This window comes from Pholcus phalangioides, unplaced genomic scaffold (assembly GCF_987345545.1).
Source record: "Pholcus phalangioides strain wild (caught in Gottingen) unplaced genomic scaffold, Ppha-v1.0 ptg000008l_1, whole genome shotgun sequence".
NCBI classification, from domain to species: domain Eukaryota; kingdom Metazoa; phylum Arthropoda; class Arachnida; order Araneae; family Pholcidae; genus Pholcus; species Pholcus phalangioides.
This window is the reverse complement of record NW_028301601.1, coordinates 9980863-10000000: the sequence shown is the minus strand read 5'-3', so window position 1 is coordinate 10000000 and position 19138 is coordinate 9980863. Positions and strand designations below refer to the sequence as shown.

Sequence of the window (19138 nt, the reverse complement as noted above, 5' to 3'; positions counted from 1 at the left end):
GACCTTCTACGGAGTCTTGCAGAATGACAATGATAACTTAGTCAAATAACATATTATCTATGTATATAAAATTGATTTTGTGTCTGTGTGTGTGTGCATGTTCTCTATACAAATCTACAATTTTAGATCAATCGTCACCAAATTTTGCATATATACCAAATGGGACCCGACTTAAATGATAGGCTACTTTAAAATTTCATCAGAGCAGAGCAAATGTCCCAAATGGGCAAAAAACTTCGGGCGACAATAGTTTTTACCCTCAACAATCACTTTCCAAACATTTACTTTGGTTACCTTGGTTCCCTAGCTGTTACTATATGTATAGTTTATTATTACAAAGGAATAGTTTATTCCTTTGTAATGGTTTGCCACTTTTTCAATCGAATTCTCGATTTTTGAAATATTGAGTTCGCTTAGAGATATACAAAGCCCAGGAGATTAAATATGAAGTAATTAGCCGGACCTACTTTTGAATTGGATATCCATGCAATAACATTGATTTCAACTTTTTATTTATATCTTCTCCAGCATGAAAATTAATGTCTCTGTATTGCCTTTTGATATTCAACTGCATAAATTCATGTGGGTTAGGATATTTTAAAATTAATTATGGGCCCTTAAAAAGTACATCAAAAAAATTCCACAGCTTTAATTAAGCATTTTTGAAAGCTGAAACAGGCAGATGGATAACTTGAAGTTCAGGTGGAGGATTGAAATACTTAGCATCCCTTAAAAAAGGATAAAAAAATATATTCATTTCTACATTTCTTCAAATCTAGATTTGTTTATTTCACGAGTCGCTATATTGGTTAACTTAGACGCGGTTTGCATGTCCCTCAAAGAAAGAGGGAGATATCATGTGATCCAAAAAGCCTCATTAAAGAAAACTCAGGCAGTACTAGGTATTATATATGTATATTTATATACTAGTTATATCATTATATTGACAACAATACTCAAATGATAATATTATCCATGATTCTAATAGGCAACATCTGCTGGTAACATAAAATACTGCACAGTTTATAAGAACTTCAGCATTGAAAATACATGAAACGACAGGACTCAGAAGTTTCCTTCAGCATGTACCAATACACATTCAGTAATAATTTTAAAAGCAATTTAAATCATTACAAATGGGAAAATTTGAATACTGACTATCTTTGCAAACTGGTGTTGGTCCTTTCCATTCCCCATATTTACAGGTGACTGATCCAAAGCGTGCTTTTCTATAATTAGGTTCGTTACACCGATACGTAAGAGTAGTTCCATTAGTTATTTCCTTCGTTTTTAGAACTGCATTCGCAACTTGAGGAGGAGGTTTTCGGCACGGAACTAGGAAAAAAAAAAACGTTGCTAAATTTTCAATTCAATACAACTACTACAAACAATTAGGAAGCACAGTAAAAAATTGGATCACGAGTTACTCCGTTTATGAGCATTTCACAAGAGAGATGAGCAAAATTTTTAAACAAATTTTATTTCAACTAACAAGCAATGTCTCGCAAAAGAAACAAAAATTTAGAATTTTTTAAAACATATTTTAACTTGATATTCATAAGATATTTCCCACAATACAAGTAGTATGTACACCTGACTCTTTCAAACTCAGCACAGCTCCGGTTTATCACCATGGGCAGTTTATTATGGAGATGAGTTATGTTAAAAGTGTGTATGTGTTTCAAGTTATGAGTGGTGTAATGATTGAACATTTGAACCATTGTAGGGTCGTTGCTCTCTCTGGCGAGAATTTTTAACATGGAGATTTGCTCACCTTCACGACTTGAAGTTGGGCAACCAGCTTCAGCCTACCCCTCCCCCCCCCATGCTGCCGGTGGGTGGGGTTCAAACACAGGTCCTCGCAATACAAGTCTGTCACTATGACCACACTGCCTCACCAAGACTTCTAGATGAGCACTAGTACTTTGCATATTAACCTTTCCTGAATAGTGTCACACGATCAAAACTAAAAGGCTGATGGTTTTTTTTTCACTGCAGGTAAGGCTGTCTTAAAAGGTTAAAGGATTACACTGAACGATTTTTTGGGCCTCCTTTTTTATTAATGTAATGAAAGACAAAATTTAAAATGATAATGCACGCATATGTGTCATTGATGAAATCCTTCAGTAGTTTAAGCCCTTGGTTTGATTTGAGTCCTTTCCCCGGCCGATCGTTAAGATGCCATTTATTATGAAAATCGTATTCATATCACAATCCCAAAATGAGTCTCACCTTTTTTGAGTGTTAATGAACGCAGGGATTCCAAAGTGCTTAGAAAAGATTTCAGCTATTGAACTCTACACGTAGTAGATAATTTATATGTCTGTGAAATATATCATAGAATCCAGGTGATTCTTTGCTCATACTATGATATGTGAAAAGATGAAGCAATAAAGAATTAATTATTCAAGCATTATCACTAAGTAATTGGCCAGGAATATTGAATAGTTTGGCAATTGACTTTGGAGCAAAAATTGGCTGCAATTTTTATTGAGGTTTCAAAAATACAGGGTGGGCAAGAAGTCCTGGACACATTTTTAAAAATTAACCAAATGTCATAAAAAGATGACCTAGGTGGATAGGCTAGGCCTATCATGGCCTGGATTTTTTCATTCTTTTTTTGATAAATTAGGAAATTTTTTTTTCCTAATTTATCAAAAAAAGAACAACACCATCACTTACAGATGGCGTTGTATCATGAAAAACTCAATATTATGGTCACCTTTAATCTCTTTAGTTTGAATAAGTTGGTTTTTTTTAATTTATCAAAAAAAAAAAAAACCCCCATTGAGGCCATGGTATTTTAGTGCAAGCTGAGTGTGTGTGTACCTTTTTTCTTTTATGTCAGTTGGCTTATTTTTTTGATAGCTTTTAAAAGGTGTCCAGGACTTCTTGCTCATGTATGTATGTGAATAGGCATATGCAAAAGGGGGGACCAGAACCCCCAAACTCAGATTATAGTGCTATTTTGCAGGAAAAATCAGAAGGAAAAAAAATTTAACCCCCCCCCCCCTCCCCCCAGAAAATTCTGCGTATGTATATGATATTTTTTAAATTTTACTTACTTGCAACACATGTAGGTTGATGTGACCAAATCCCATTAGTGCAAGATATTTTCAATTCTGTGGCTCGTGCACCAGCGGTTTCAAACCTTGCATCAGAGCATTTCAAAAACAATTCTGTGCCATTCTTAACTTTCGAGTGAATAACAGACTGAAAACAAATGCAGAGAATTTCATCAATATTCACAACTGATATCTTCTTCTCTTATTAATGTGATGATTTTCTTTGTTTCTAATTTTTTTGTAACCTGTAATTTTGACAAATTATTGTACTCCTGGAGATTACAGCTCCCTACTTTATTCAAGGTGCTTCTCGAGCAAGGAATAATGCCCCAGTTTAAAATCAGCAACCATACATATGTTATAGCGACATGCGTGAGATTCTGCATATATGTGCACATAACATGAAGATGTTGGGTAACACGCACACACACACGCCCCACCATGTTTCAGCACCAACTTGTTAGAAATTCCCCAAAAGAATATTTACAAGGTGCATACTTATGGTTAAGTAGTAGTCTCTCTCTCATCCAATAATTGATCAACATTTCTTCAGATGCAGTAACATAGGTAGATACAACAATCACTTGGTGTACCAACGAATCAAGAATACCACTTAAGCAGTAGCGAATTAAAGTCGGTCGGGGCCCTGGCACAAAAGAAAATATTGGGCCTCCTATATTAGAAGAAAGTGTAAAGTTTGTTTTTTGGGGCCCTTTAGAAGTTGCGGCCCTGGGCGTGCACCTGCCGTTAAATCTGCCTCTGCACACAAGCAAACAGTTACTATAGAAAATGTGCTCATTGCAAGTTAGCTAATATCAGCTGGTTTGCATTAATCTTTTGGTGAAAGGAATGAAAGAGGAGACATTTGAAATGGAATCTATAAAAAAGAGGCTGATCTGATAAGTAATCATGCATATACATGGTGTCTTGTAAGTGCTCATGTGGCTTTTATCTCATCAACTGTCCCTCCTAGAGATATAGTTTCAATTTAAAAAATGCTCAAAAGGCATTCAAAATTCACCCTAAACCAGTTTTGAGAGTGAAAATACAGTATGTCACAAAATAAGAAATATAAATTTTATATGGTCCCCCTGTCCTCTAATTTCCATTTAGAAAGTTGTTGCCCTGTGTCTTCTGAGGCCAGTAAAAAAATTCCAAGTTTCTAAGTTTCTAAATGCTATATTCGCTGAGATATTTCAAATTAAAAAATTGGGGAGAAGTTGGGAAAGGAGCGTTGTCTGTTATTTTTTGCTGTGCTGTCATAACTTTGCTCTGATTTCTGAGTTCAAATATTTTAGCGAATGTTGCACTTAGAAACATGGATTTTTTTCTGTTGGCCTCAGCAGATACTAGGCAACACCTTTCTAATTGTAAGTTATGGGACAGGGGGGCCATATAAAAATTCAGAGTTTTTATTTTGTTACCCACTAATTTCACTCTCAAAACTGGTACAGGATAATATTCAAACACCTTTTGAGCATTTTTTAAACTGAAACCATACCTCTGCGACAGATGGTTGATGAGATAAACGCAGCATTAGCACTTACAGTCTGTATAAAACAACAGAATTTATTTTTCATTTTTGATAAAGAATGATTTATAAATGTGTTACTATTGGAATGCATAAAGTAAAACAGTATGGGAGAAAAAAATAGAAAACTAGATATTCTTTTTTTCTGGATTATTCTTGCATTACATAAGGTAGTACAGAAAACTGCAACATGCAGTGCAATTAAATTAGGAAATATGTACCTTTTGGAAACGTGGTGGTCTATATCTGTATTCCTTCACATACTCTCCTATCACACCATTTTCTACATTAGGTATTGTACATGGTTCTGGAAAAAAAAAAGAAGTAATAATTTGTACGTCCATTTAACACATGGCTTACTTTAGAAATTGGAAAACCACGTTTTTTGTAAGGTTTGGAAATTATTAAAAATATTGGATACATAGAAAATATAATTATTTTTGGAGCAACAGCTTTCGTTTTATGTATACTATTTTATATGCTATTTTACAGCACAAATGAATTTTCAGTAACAGATAATTTTTCACTTCTCACATAACATGCTGCCAGATTTTGTTCGCTTCTGGTTTCTTTAAAAAAAACCAGTCATTCCTGATATATAGAAACCATAGACATAAGATTAACTAGACTACATCCTATTGTCCGGTCCCCTCTTTTTTTTGAAGCACGCCCCCCCCCCCAACGAGTTGAATAACAAGACCATGGCATTCATAACTTGCCGCATTATCTTCGTACTTGGCGAGACATATTACCTTTAATCAATGATGAAAATTTAGATCAGTGTTATTCGTGGCTTTATTCAAAAGCGGAAATAAAGCACATTTTAATATACAAGAGCAATGAGTATATACGGTACCTAACTTTCACAGATGAAATTATTAATAAAAATTAGTGCGGTAATGTTATTTTTGTAATATAAATTTCTTTTTTTCCTCTCATTTTTCATGGTTCATAATACACAGGGGCGAATGGAGGATCAACCTTTCGAAAGGACACAAAAATTTTCTTCCCCAGAAATTTTGAGAGTTGCCACCCTTCAAAATGTATTTAAATTAACAGAAATTTATTAAAATAGAAAATAGGTTTTTTCGATATTTCAAATTTCTTAATAAAAATATTTTAATTCCATTTTTTCTAATTTTTTGACACAATTTACGCATTTAAAAATAAATACAATAAACATCTTGGGGTAAATCGAGAAGCTATCCATATTTGCTTTTAAAATATACCTCCATCCTAATATGCATACATTCATCCATCTTAATGAAACCCCGAAACTTTTCTTCAACTCCATCTCATCTGAGGTCACCACAGGATTTGTTAATCGCAACAGTGCCCAATTGTCCGGGGGTAAATATGGTGTAAAAATTTTTGTATGTTATTTTTTTTCTTTTTGACACAAAATAAAGTGTTCCAGTCTCTGCCACGAAGCTGGGCTGGAAGAGATCTCGGCAATGGGATAAGTCTAGTGGCAAAGTTCTGGCGTTCATTCATTCAGTGTCTACAATGATATGTATTTACCAAACAAACTGCAAGAATGATCAGTGACTACACAACGGAATGTGACTTGGTTTAGGAGCGTTTCAAAAGACAAGCAAAAATTTCCAATAAATATTGACTCAATAAACAGGTAATGTCTTGCAATACTAGCATAAATTTTGAAAATTTAAATTTAAACCCTATAAACTAGTGATTGCTCATAATACAAGTATTCATTTATCAGAATTCAATATGAGTAGTAATTGTACCAAAGCCTCCTAAATGAGAGCTAGTCTACAAGAATTTATATTAGTGGTGCCGCTGTGGTGGTCGAGTGGTTATAGTGACGGACTCGCGATGCGAGGATCTGGGTTCGAACCCCACCGTGGTGGTCGGCTGAAGTTGGTTTTCTGTGGTTCCCAACTTCAAGGCGCAAATGCGAGCCGATCTCCCCGTTAAAAAGTCTCGCCACAGAGAGCACCAGGCCTACAACGTTACAAATGTTCAATCATTACACTTCACTCACAATTTGAAGTATAGATGGCAGCACTGAAATATCATACACAACACTAGCTACACACTCAGACTGTTAGATGTACACACTCACTTTGTTCCAGACTCTACCACGAAGCTGGGCTGGAAGAGATCTCGGCAACGGGATAACTCCGGTGGCAGAGACCCTGGCGTTCATTCATTCAGTGGTGCAGTGGTAAGATAATTGACTTCAACCATGAAGGTTAGTATCAGGGCCCACGGATTAGGTCCAGGGAAAAACCATTGAAAAACAAGTACCTTATACACTGAAGAGCCAAAAAAACTGGTTCACCTGCCTAATATCGTGTAAGGCCCCCGCGAGCACGCAGAAGTGCCGCAACACGATGTGGCATGGACTCGACTAATGTCTGAAGTAGTGCTGGAGGTAACTGACACCATGAATCCTGCAGGGCTGTCCATAAATCCGTAGGAGTAAGAGGGGGTGGAGATCTCTTTTGAACAGCACGTTGCAAGGCATCCCAGATATGTTCAATAATGTTCATGTCTGGCGATTTAGGTGACCAGCGGAAGTGTCTAAAGTCAGAAGAGTGTTCCTGGAGCCACTTTGTAGCAATTCTGGACGTGTGGGGTGTCTCATTGTCCTGCTGAAATTGTCCAAGTCCGTTGCACAATGCACAAATGCACAATGGACATGAATGGGAGCAGGTGATCAGACAGGATGCTTACGTACCTGTCACCTGTCAGAGTCGTATCAAGACATATCAGGGGTCCCATATCACGCCAACTGCACACGCCCCATACCACCACAGAGCCTCCACCAGCTTGAACAGTCCCCCTGTTGACATGTAGGGTCCATGGATTCATGAGGTTGTCTCCCTACCCGTACACGTCCATCAGCTTGAAGCAATTGGAACCGAGACTCGTTAGACCAGGCAACATGTTTCCAGTCCTCAACAGTCCAATGTCGGTGTTGTCGGGCCCAGGCGAGGCGTAAAGCTTTGCGTCATGCAGTCATCAAGGGTACACGAGTGGGCCTTTGGCTCTGAAAGCCCATATCGATGATGTTTCGTTGAATGGTTTGCACGCTGACACTTGTTGATGGCCCAGCATTGAAATCTGCAGCAATTTGCGGAAGGGTTGCACGTCTGTCATGTTTAATGATTCTCATCAGTCGTTGGCCCCATTCCTGCATGATCTTTTTCCGGCCGCAGCGATGTCGTAGATTTCATTTTTTTACCGGATTCCCGATATTCACGGTACACTCGTGAAATGGTCGTACGTGAAAATCCAAATTTTATCGCTACCTCGGAGATGCTACGTCCCATCTCTCGTGCGCCGACTATAACACCACGTTCAAACTCACTTAAATCTTGATAACCAGCCATTGTAGCAGCAGTAACCGATCTAATAACTTATTTCTTATTCAATTCTGGGGTGCTCGGAACCATGCCACAAATTACCGTGGGTGCTTGAGCTTGCACCCCTGGCTCTGATGCCACTGAATGAAATGGTAAACCAGGACTGTCATTTCAACTTTTTTCGGGGGGGGGGGGGGACAAAGAACATATACTCACGGTATGTACGTATATATACTATTTATAGTGTATTTTTGAAAGCCGGGGGGCGATAGCCCCTTGATCCCCCTAGATGACGGGTCTGCGATAAACACTTGGGCCCACCCGGGCACTCCCCCGTGGGGGCGATTTCAAAAGAAGATGGAGCGTCACAAAAATTATATCTGGTAAAAAATTTCAGGAATAACCAAATGAATTTGCCAAGTAGGATCTCAGAAAAAAAAATACATGGCTGGGAGCCCCCGTGTTGCTCTTAAGACGCCCTGGATAAGAACCTGCAGAAAATTTCAAAATACTGTCTACTTTTACATGTACCTAAACAAGCACGTGTTCCATAGGGATGGTCCCTGATTTTTCCCCTTGCTTGGAATGTCTGTAATCTAGGTCACATACACGCACATCTGTGTGTGTGGGAGGATTCGGGGAAAATCATTCCCTGAAACATAAACAACAATTCATGTGTTGCTTGTCTCTAGTTTTGCCTATAGTTTATTTTTTGCCTCTGGGAACCAGCTTTCGTCGTTTCATCTCATGAAACTACTTAAAATTCTGCGTGACAATATTTTAACTAATAAACAATAAAAATATATTAAATCCAACATATATAGGTACTGAAAGGCACATGTATAGAGGGAAAAACAGACGATTTTTTTTCCAAATGAAATGAAATTATACTAAAAAATTATCTAATTTTTACCATTTTATTGTCATTTCAAAATGATATCAATTTAAATAATGAAATTTTGTAGCAATTTCACATATAATAGAAATTATTTTTCTTATTTATTTGTTTCGATTTTTCCTAACCCGGTTAACAAGATAGTACCGGAAGATAAGAAGGAAAACTAATAGACTGTGCTGTTTTTACTCAGTTTCCCGGGCTTTGAATATTTTTTTAGTAGCGCCGTGTGAGGGAGAATGGGTAACTCGACTCGTTCTAGTCAACTCAAGTCTCAAGTTGAAGCAACTCGAGCTCGATTTTAGTTTCCCCGTGTGAGGAGGGCCTTAGTGTGCAGTAAAATAGTCTACATGAAGTTTTGTGTATCAGTATTGTTTGTCGAGTGACACATGATTACAACTGTTCTAACAAGTTCGGAAACTGCACTGAAGCATATTAACGAAAACCTTCAATAGTTTAGGGCAGCGTTTCTCAACTTTTCTGAACCCAAGGAAAATGTAGAATGTCTGAAATAATTTGGAAGACCACTTGTGTGACATATTATGGGACATTCCATTAATTTTGGTTGTTCCGATTTTTTTTATACATTAAATATTGAATTTGTGATATGTACTAAAATCATGAATACATAGCGTTTTCATAATGTATAAATTATATTATGATAATTATGACAATAATTATTCAAACAAAATCAAATTTATATATTTTCACATACACATAAAGATTTAAAATTAATTTTTGTAAAGCATATTTACCATTTTATGTTCATCTCGCATATTTTTCAGGTTCAATGTTTTCTTCACAATTTTAATAATAATTAGTGAGTGTGCCTATTTCTTTCAACATTTTTTATGATAATTGGCAATGCCCCATACTTTACCCTATTTAAGATCCCAGTTTAACGTATTTTTCTTCAATGAAATATGGTCATCTGATCATTTGAATTTTTTCCCCATGAAATACATTTTTGTTTATTGCAATTTATAGCAGTCCTTCATTCCCCCCCCCCCCGCAGCAATTACAGAATTGAATTTGAGGAAATAAATTGAATTTTTTGACTAAATTTAGTGATACCTCGTGTTTTTCACATCTCGTAGGATCGCAATCCCCAACATTTTCCATGATGATGTATGTTGAACCAGCACCTCCTAGAGATAGAAGGTCCTGCAGTCTGCTTGTGACGTCAGTAAATAGTCCATTTTCCCTCCGAATATATATTCATCGAAAAAAAATTCCCTGCTCATGCCAGTATCATCGTTGTGAAAAAAAGAAATGATCGGGCTCAGAATTGGTGATTTCTATGCCCCTCATCCAATCACTATGCAGTATTTGTGAGTCAATCAGGAAGATTCTATGCCAAAATAAGAAGAAATGAAATAGGATGTTGTGTTTCAAAATGTGGCAAACTTGCTAGGTGGTCTGAATGACGTTTATGGCAAACAGTGTAGAGGCCTTCTATCTCTAGAAGGTGCTGGTTGAACCAGAGTGCATGAGGGTATAATTTTTAAATCATTAATTGCATAGGTTGAACAATTTTTCATTCAGTTAGAATTAATTTTTATTAGAATTAATTTTATCAAGTCTTCTTGCAGACCACCTGCACAATCGTCCGTGAACCATAGGTTAAGAAACACTGGTTTAGGGCATTTTATTGACTTGGGGGAGGCATTCAGTGAGATGTCATTGACTATAGGAGTGGCATTCTTAGCACAAGCCTAAGGAAATCTCTCCCTCTTATTTTACGTTAACCCTCCTTCACGTACAGGCTTTCGACAACAAATTTGCAAAATTTTTATTTTCAGTATCCGTGATAATTCTAAAGAAAAATTTCCCTTGTTCATGTATGTTAGAAAAAGAGAGAAGAAAAGGGAAAGAAATAGAAGGAAAAACAGCACAGTAGATAAGTAGATAAAAGAGTGCTCTTTTGCAATCACCCTCCCCTATGTGTTCTTTTTCTCTATCTTACATACAGTATATGTATAGCAGATAGATACATTATATATCATAGAAAAAAAAATCACTGAACAAAAGTATAGAGAGAATGGGGGTGGGAAAAAAATAACTTGCATTCATAGGGGCACAATGAAGCTTCATGATGATGAAAAAAAGAGGAAGAGCTGAATGAATTTCTTCCGCATGGACAAGATATCACGTCTGTGTTTTAGATTACTAGAAAGGGTTAATGGAAGCGGAGATTCCACAGCTCTGGAATTACTCTTACTATGATTTCAGTTACTCTACCATCTATGCAAAATATAAATTAAAATAAAATATCTGTATGCCGAAGGTAAAGGGCACCATGCCACGAGAGGGAAATATTACAGGAGAGTCATTTAAATAGTTTATTTAGTATGTCTTTCTATGGAGCTTGCTTGTTTTATAAAGTGAATATCTCTGTTGCTTATTGAAATAGGACTTGGTGTCCTATATCTATGTGTAGTGTATACCTATGTGGAAATACTGTGAATTAATAGTGTTGTCCCAATATTGACTGAAATAGACATAGTGCCCTTTATCTCTGGCATACAGATATAATATAAAATAAATTAACCTGCACCTTATCTTTTGAAATGAATCACAGTTTGCGTGAGAAGGTGAATATGTGGAAGGAATTATTTTCCTTATTATTTCTAATGGGAAATTCTGCTTTGATATACGAATGTTTTGGATTATGAAGAGATTTGTGGAAAAAATTATGCCCTTAAATTGAAGTTCCACTGTATTTGAAAAAGATGAGAATATCCAATTTTAAACATAACATCAATTAATGAGATACGACCTATGCAATCAGGTGGAGGGAATGTCCAATCGCCAGAGTTCATACACTTCGATGTTGCCGATCCTACCATGTCGTAACCAGGATTACAACCATAAATAACGATGCTTCCAACGCTTAGTCTACCACCAAGTAAGTCCATAGTTCCATGTTTGGGTGTACCAGGAATCTTGCAGGAAACCTCTGGATAAATGGAATCATGAAATTATGTACATAATTTGTAAGGTCATAGTAAATGGTTTCAAATACTCTGAGAGGAATAATGAATAATAATAATTCTCAAAAACGAGAGGAATAATGCATAATTTCATGCACAATGTCTGCTTTATTTAAAAAGAATTATAATGACTATGCAGTACATTCGTTTCACACAAAAACACAGTTTTATCTTAATCTAAGAAATCGTGTGGATGATCAAAATTTTCATTTGTTAAAAATCAAGCAAATAATTAAATCTGGGTTCTAACATGATCTGATCCCTGCGATTGTGATTAGTTATAAAATTTAATCAAAAATCTACAACTGAAATTTAATCAAGTAACACAGTACCTCTACAATGTGGTTCTTCGCCGGTCCATGTCCCATCATCAGAACAGGTCCTAGGTTGATTGAGATCTAATTGGAAACCCCTGTTGCATTCATAATACAGTTCTGAACCATACTCCAAAGAATCGTATGAAACTTTACCATTAGGTAAATCATTCGGCAACTTGCATTTAATCTCTGGAAATTAAAATTATTTTAAAAAGAAAATTATTATAATAGAAAAATAAAATTTACACATAACGCAATATAAAAAACATAGTGCAGACTTTGGGTAGGGAAGGGGGTGGGGGTTACCTTTCAAAAGTAGCCAGATACTTCTGAGCAACCTATGGAGAAATGTCAAGCTAGTCCTGACTGGGATGTCAGACCAGTGAAATGATCATTAGATCAAGGCTTGAAAAATCGGAAAAAAATTTAGAAGCCAGCCAAATTTCTTAGGAGTCAAGCATGGTTTTTGCTAAAGAAAAATGGTCTTAAATAATGTTTTCTGGCTTTTACAGGATTTGATATCCTCCTCCATCTTAGAGCCACAAAACCAGTTTTTTGTTCAAAGTGACATCTAATCAATAAAAAAGGCGAGATGAGAACAGAGATTGGTCCACTGAAGTCACACTTCACTTTGATGGTCGATAAGTCAGCCTGAGGTTTCAAGGAGCCCCATCCTCCCAGGGTTAAAAGATGCACGGTCAGAAAACTGCAAAATTCATAAAATTCCAATTTAGTAATTGCTTTTAAAAACTTCAGGCATCTATTGATTTTCTAGTTGCAATGGCAACTTGTCCAGGATTTGTCTCAAGCCCTGTGTTAGATATTTATTTCTTCTTTTGAAGACGACACCTATTGCGTTTCAAAACATACAGAGAGTTCAAACTTGCAAAGTAGAACCTTAATTAACTGAGCCTCTATTGATCAAGGCATGTAGCCAAACCAAGATTTGCAGGCCACTGTTTGCGGCATGGTAAGTTATAGTATAGAATAAATTAGAGTTGTGGTGCTAATGAGAGGGAAGGAAAAAAATAGCCCAGTTGAAAATGACAAGTCATTCAAGAAAATTGCAATGGAAATACATTATCAGGAAAAAAGCAGTCAAAGACTAGAAGCAACACAAGCAGAAATTAATTTTGTACTAAGACTGACTCAAAAAGTGTCTTCGAAAGTGGAAGTTAAAAACAAAAAAGATTTGAGAACTTGATCAAAGTTTTTTTGCTCGGTTCAGACAACATGTTCAAGGAGATCCTATCTCTGATGCCTTTCTGTAAGAAAAGGCTATGATCTGGAAGTAATGGTTTTATGGGTAATAAGTCACTCACATCAAGCCAAAGTTGAAGGTTGTCAAACCAACTTTGGCTTGACGAACTTAAGAAGAAACGAGAGGTTTGGGAGTTTTATTGACAGGAAAAAAAGCTATCTATACAGACTGGAAAGATCAATCACCTGTGATTGGTAGGCTACATTTTTTTTTTTTTTACATTTTCAGGAATCGTTTCTATTTACCAAGGCTACTTTGGATGTAGTCCTTATTTTTCCAGCATAATGCAGGCCTTTCTTGATCACCTGCTTACATCTCTTCATTTCGACAGAAAGGTGGGCCATGCATGATCTGGTAAGGAGGAATATACAGTCCTCTATGAGATCTCGACTATGCCATGACACTTCACATCAGACAATTTTATTCGATTCTTTTAGGTAAAACGATTGAGCATCGAAAACAGCTCACCAATGCAGAGCTTTCTTGTTTTGCTTGTCTTTTTAGAAACAAATAGAATCGTCCAGCTTGGCATAGCCAAATTTCATCTCTGGGTTGGAGGACTATATTCCTTCTCCCAAGGTTAATCAAAGTTCTATTGTATTTGACATTTTCACATGTTATAGTGTTCAAGAACAAAATCTAGACAAAGTCTGCCATTCATAAAATAGCATAGCTGCCAACCTTGAAGAATAAGAATCAAAGATTTTTGCACGAATTCAAATTCCATATGGAAATTGGGTACAGACTAATATTAAAAGGTATTTATTTTCCTTTTGGAAAAACATGATGTCGTCAATTATTGCCCAACAGTAGGTAAAATTACCTGTCATTACTACACTCAAATCAAAATCACTCCCACAAAAAATGCAGAAGGGGCCAATTATGCGAAGTACTTGTCATCTCATCAATTTGACTGTAGAGATAACTTGACACCAGCTATTTGGCAAATTTTGTCTTTTCCTTGCCAAATAAAGCATTTCTTCATGACTTGGTGTAATGGACTCAATTTACTTTTAATTTAATTGCTTTTTCCATTTACTTATTTTTTCTAGGTAAATTATTTGTAAATATTTTTTTTGATTTAAACATAGAGATTTTTTCCTAATCACAGTGAAAATTTGGGTGATGCAAGAACTTTCGGAAGTCTGGGAGATGGAGTAGAAATTTGGGAGCTGGCGAAATAGTAATTACAAATAAAAGAATAATTACAGAATGAATGTTTTGTTTCATTCATTGTTTTTGGGCAATTTAATAAGTGTTGATCGTGAACTGAAAAAAAAGAAGTAAAAATAAATAAAAACGTTCTTCGAGATTTGTTGCAGTAGGTGCATTTATTTTCTCAGAATCATGCTTACAGGCTTAAATCAAAAATACTTCTTTCACACATGAAATAATTTCAATGTTTATCCCTTTCACAATTTCATTTTCCCTCCTCTTTTCACCATAGAGCCTAAATCGTTAACTGTAAATCATTGGACGTTTCATTAGAAATAAGGGTCATATCTTGGTAATAGCATTACCCCAGAGCGGGAGGGTGATAAAAAAATGCCTATTAAATAACAGATGATTTAATAATAAGTAAGCTCAATTTTCCTGACAGGGGCTATTAAAAATTGGTGTTAAAAAGTGGTGAGGGCTGTTCAATGGAGAACGAGACAGATTTTCTACTGGATGTTATCTTGCAACTGCAGTGATCTCTCACTTGGTTCGAACCCCACCGTCGCCACAGTGGTGGTCGGCTGAAGTTGGTTCCAACTTATATTTATGAGATGTTGCGGGGGAATTGAAATTTTATCCTAGAATTTGCACAACCACACTATTTTAAACTGTGAGCTTTGCCTTACGGAATGTCAGATGTCGCAGCTTTGTTTTTTTAAAATATAGATGCTTTATTTTCAATCACGGGGTATTGATTCCAAGCTTGAAAAATCTAATTTACAGGGGTCTGTTCGACCAAAATTTGGATCAGGAAAATGGAAAAATTATCAGGAAAACCTATTACAAAATTAAGGATCTGAAAAATGGACCCTACACAAAATACAAATTAATGGAACCATAAATTTGACATTTCACTTTTTTTGTGATAAATAAACTAGATTATTTCGCTTCCCACAAAAACAGAAATCTGTTTAAAAAAAAGTCAGGACAGACCCCTGGTTTATCACATGATGAAATATTTCACACAAAAGAAAACATGTCATAAAAGAGAAAACTGGGATGTTTTTGGAATTGCAACGAGTGACCACATAACCTGTTTTCCCATATTTGTCACCATCCTGATTTCTTTTCAGCAATATAATTTCCTAAATATGTTGCCAAAAGTATTCAGAGTTGCAACAATTATAGATTTTCTGTACCTTTGAAACCTTAATTTCCCGTATTTTTCCTGAGGAAACGTGTTCAGCCTGGAATTGCAAGGACAGGAAGACTATTTTCTTTAAGAATTTTTCATTCAAGCAAAGCACAATTGGAGGATTTTTAGTGGTTTTTCCATAAAAATAAGAAAAATCAGAAGAATCTAATTTCCAACCAGAAGATTTTAAGGAGGCTGAAAAATCAGGTGGCTTCCAGGTAAATCGAAAGCATTGGCACTTATGCCTGCAGACCAAATGCGGCCCATGCTGCGGCAGAGATGCCTGTATCAGAACAGGTCCTCAACACAAACAAGGGCAACTGGGTGTCAGATTGGATCTCTAATTTCGTACACTTACTAACTAGGAGCCTGTGAAAAATCCTGGGTCAAGGATGTAAAGATCCGGAGCATCTCATAATAACTCATTTAAATATTTCTCTCATAGTTATACACGTAGAGTCAATACATATGGCAGTTAATACAACACTAAGCAAGTTGTTGTTAAACTGTTGAATATTATATCTTCTATTTAATGGTCTCGCAACAAAAAAGAAACAAAAAATCAGTCAACTATACAAGTCTTCAATTACAATTAACTACTCAATGCTTTGAATACAATGAACATTATAAGCATTTATTTTAAATCTATGAAACATCTAATATCATTCAAGTAACAGTCACAGTTTTTCTCGACTGTTTGAAGGCACGAAAAGTATTGCACGAAGTTACGTTATGCATGCCACCAACTGGCGGCGGCCTGCTGGTAAGACCTAGGATAGTTAAAAGTCTTGACTTAAAAGACATTGGTTTTAAAGCTAGCTCTTCGTCATCCGGTATCATCTTATCACAGACATGCTTGAATATCAGGCCGTTTCGATCAACGCTGAACACAGAGAAACCGTCCAACCACTCAGACTGATCCTGAAGGAACTCCTCCCAATTCTTGTTCTTGAACCGATGCAGATGAAACATCAACTTCCTCCTTGATATACCGTCGACCCGCCACCTCACTCGAACAGTGCAATCTTCGGTATGATGAGTGACTTTCAAAATGTCAACTTTCACACGGGCATAGTGGAGGTGCCCATAGAACTTCAACAGATACATTTGGATCATATACGCGACAACGCCTTTGGTAGTCACACACTTGATGTTATTTTGGAACTCTATGTCTTTGCGATATACTGAAAAACTCTGAGCACTGGTGAAGAAATTTGCAAACGATTCACAGAGATGATCTTTTATAGCCAATAGCTGGGTCTCGGATGCTTTTTCAGGTTGTTCAGACCTTTCATCACTCTGTTGCGAATCCTCTTTTTTCGTTAGTAGCAATGGTTCTGGTAAAGAAGGTTGTGGCGGAAGTGTCAGGTATATCGCATCACTAAAAACTTGGGGATCTGCAAAATTTGTCGCTAATGGACCAGCCATCAGCAGAGTTTTACCCTGGTTGAATTCATCCAATCGTTGAACACTAAGTGAAACATTAGTATAATCGTACAAGTGATCAGAGATAGGGATAAATGATACATAGCCTAGATCGGCAACACTGCGAGCCGAGTATTCTTCTAGCAATTGGTGATCGATACAGTAATCATCGATGGCATTTGGCTCCACGATGGTCAGCGAACTGTTTCTTGATACGAGCAATTTGTGTTCATGTTCTTGGACCGACTTCGGAACAATATACAGCGGTTTATACAACGAATGGCCGCAGAAGGAAATGACTCTGTGTTGGCGATCATCGTTCTTCGCCAAATTGAACACTCTCGAGAAACACGATCGAATCAAAATCCCGGAATTCATATAGTACTTGAAACAACTTGACTTTGAATACATAGCTCTTGCACAAACTATTATAAGCTAATTCAAGGAATTATAGAAATAAATAAATACGTAGCACATCTTCATGATAAAGAGAGTTATATATTAATTTTTTTTTTTAAATAACTAAAATTAAACCACTGCGATAAAATTGCGCTTGTTTCCAGTTCCGTTTCAACAAACCCGGACACGATGTTTACAAATTGGCACGGCGAAGATGAAACCGAGATCGAAGTATGGACGACCGTGACTGCGCGAATTGAATAGATCTGCGAATTCGTCTTCTTCCAAGGTCAAAACATCAACAGTTTTTTTTTCCACTCTCTTTCTTCTCAGGACTGATAAATGATAAAATGAAGGAATAAAAAAAAACTGAAATAAATCAACGTTTATATCTTTGTCAGACCAAAACTTTTTTTAGGGTTGCTAGAATAAAGGAAATCAAAACAAGGGAATGCATATTTCTCAGAAAGTTGCTAATATTGCACATAGATGGCAGCATTGACTGACGCATAGTGTCATGCGTGAAAACAGTGGAATGACCATATGACGGTTTTTTTTTTGGGAAAATTCTGGTATTTTTTTTTAGTAGTTTTTAAAAAAATTTAATTGATTTTTTTTTTTCGTAAACATTCCGGTTTTTCTCGGAATCTTTATTTTCACTGAAACCGTCGATGAAGATAATTTGCGGTAACTTATAATTTTGAATGTATAAAATATTCATCTTCAAGTCTTGTATGGCAGTCTGACATTTTTTATTTTTCCTGTAAGAGGACGTTAGACACGCTCCACGAGGAATCGGGTTCGATCCCGCATGTGGTGCTGTCGGCTCAGCAATATCTGAAACTTTGCAGTTACCACAACATAGGGTCGAAGTACGTCATGCTTACCAGCAAACTGACGATATCTTCATGCTCCCCCCCCCCCCCACATCCTGAAGCAGGGCCCCAAGGCTGGGATCTTTTACGGGCCCCCCGACCAGACTTTCACGAGGCCCCCTTTATGATGAATATATAGCGTGAAAAAACAAGAAAAAATGATTAAAATCCTCCCGGGCCCCAGGGCTGGAGCTTTGTCAGCCCACCCCCTTGTGGGAGCTATGGATATCTTGTTAAGCCGGGTTTTCCTAAGAGCAGGTTTCTACAGTGCGAGCAGCGTGAAATCGCTGACTGGTAAAAAAAACCTGAATTTCCAGTTTTTAACCAATCAGCATTTTCACGCTGCACATGGCGCAGAAGTTCTACTCCTAGGAAAACCCGGCTTAAGGGGAAGAAACTCAAAACATCTATGTCTCCCGTGATCGTTCTCGGTAAACACACCTACCTGGACATGTGGACAACCACATCAGATCGTTTGCCTGAGGCACGGCTTCGCATTGATGATGAGTGTCCGCAAATTATGTCTCAGGGCCCTTGTACCAATACGACGACCTCTACTATTCATCATCAACGGAATTTGAAACTCACACTGAATCTGGACGAGTGGAGTTGATCCCAGTATGTTTATCATCAAGGACCAGTTGCCGCCACTTATAAGATGCAGAGGCGTTCAACAGGAACCGCAGCTATTG

General features: G+C 36.8%; 2 protein-coding genes across 3 annotated transcripts in view; both read right to left on the bottom strand.

The window, feature by feature from the left end:
- Positions 1 to 19138, bottom strand: part of LOC149083643 (sushi, von Willebrand factor type A, EGF and pentraxin domain-containing protein 1-like) — a 67929-nt gene that overhangs the window by 36356 nt on the left and 12435 nt on the right. For both annotated transcript variants that reach the window (XM_089234129.1, XM_089234130.1), the window contains exons 4-8: positions 12149 to 12322; positions 11603 to 11782; positions 4818 to 4903; positions 3066 to 3213; positions 1159 to 1335 (exon numbers count right to left, since the gene is read on the bottom strand). In XM_089234129.1, the coding sequence (XP_089090255.1) occupies positions 1159 to 1335; positions 3066 to 3213; positions 4818 to 4903; positions 11603 to 11782; positions 12149 to 12322 (765 nt within the window). The remainder of the gene's footprint in view (positions 1 to 1158; positions 1336 to 3065; positions 3214 to 4817; positions 4904 to 11602; positions 11783 to 12148; positions 12323 to 19138) is intronic.
- Positions 14707 to 17800, bottom strand: LOC149083644 (uncharacterized). The gene has a single exon (XM_089234131.1). The coding sequence runs from the start codon at positions 17581 to 17583 to the stop codon at positions 16414 to 16416; it is 1170 nt and encodes a 389-aa protein (XP_089090257.1). The 5' UTR covers positions 17584 to 17800; the 3' UTR covers positions 14707 to 16413.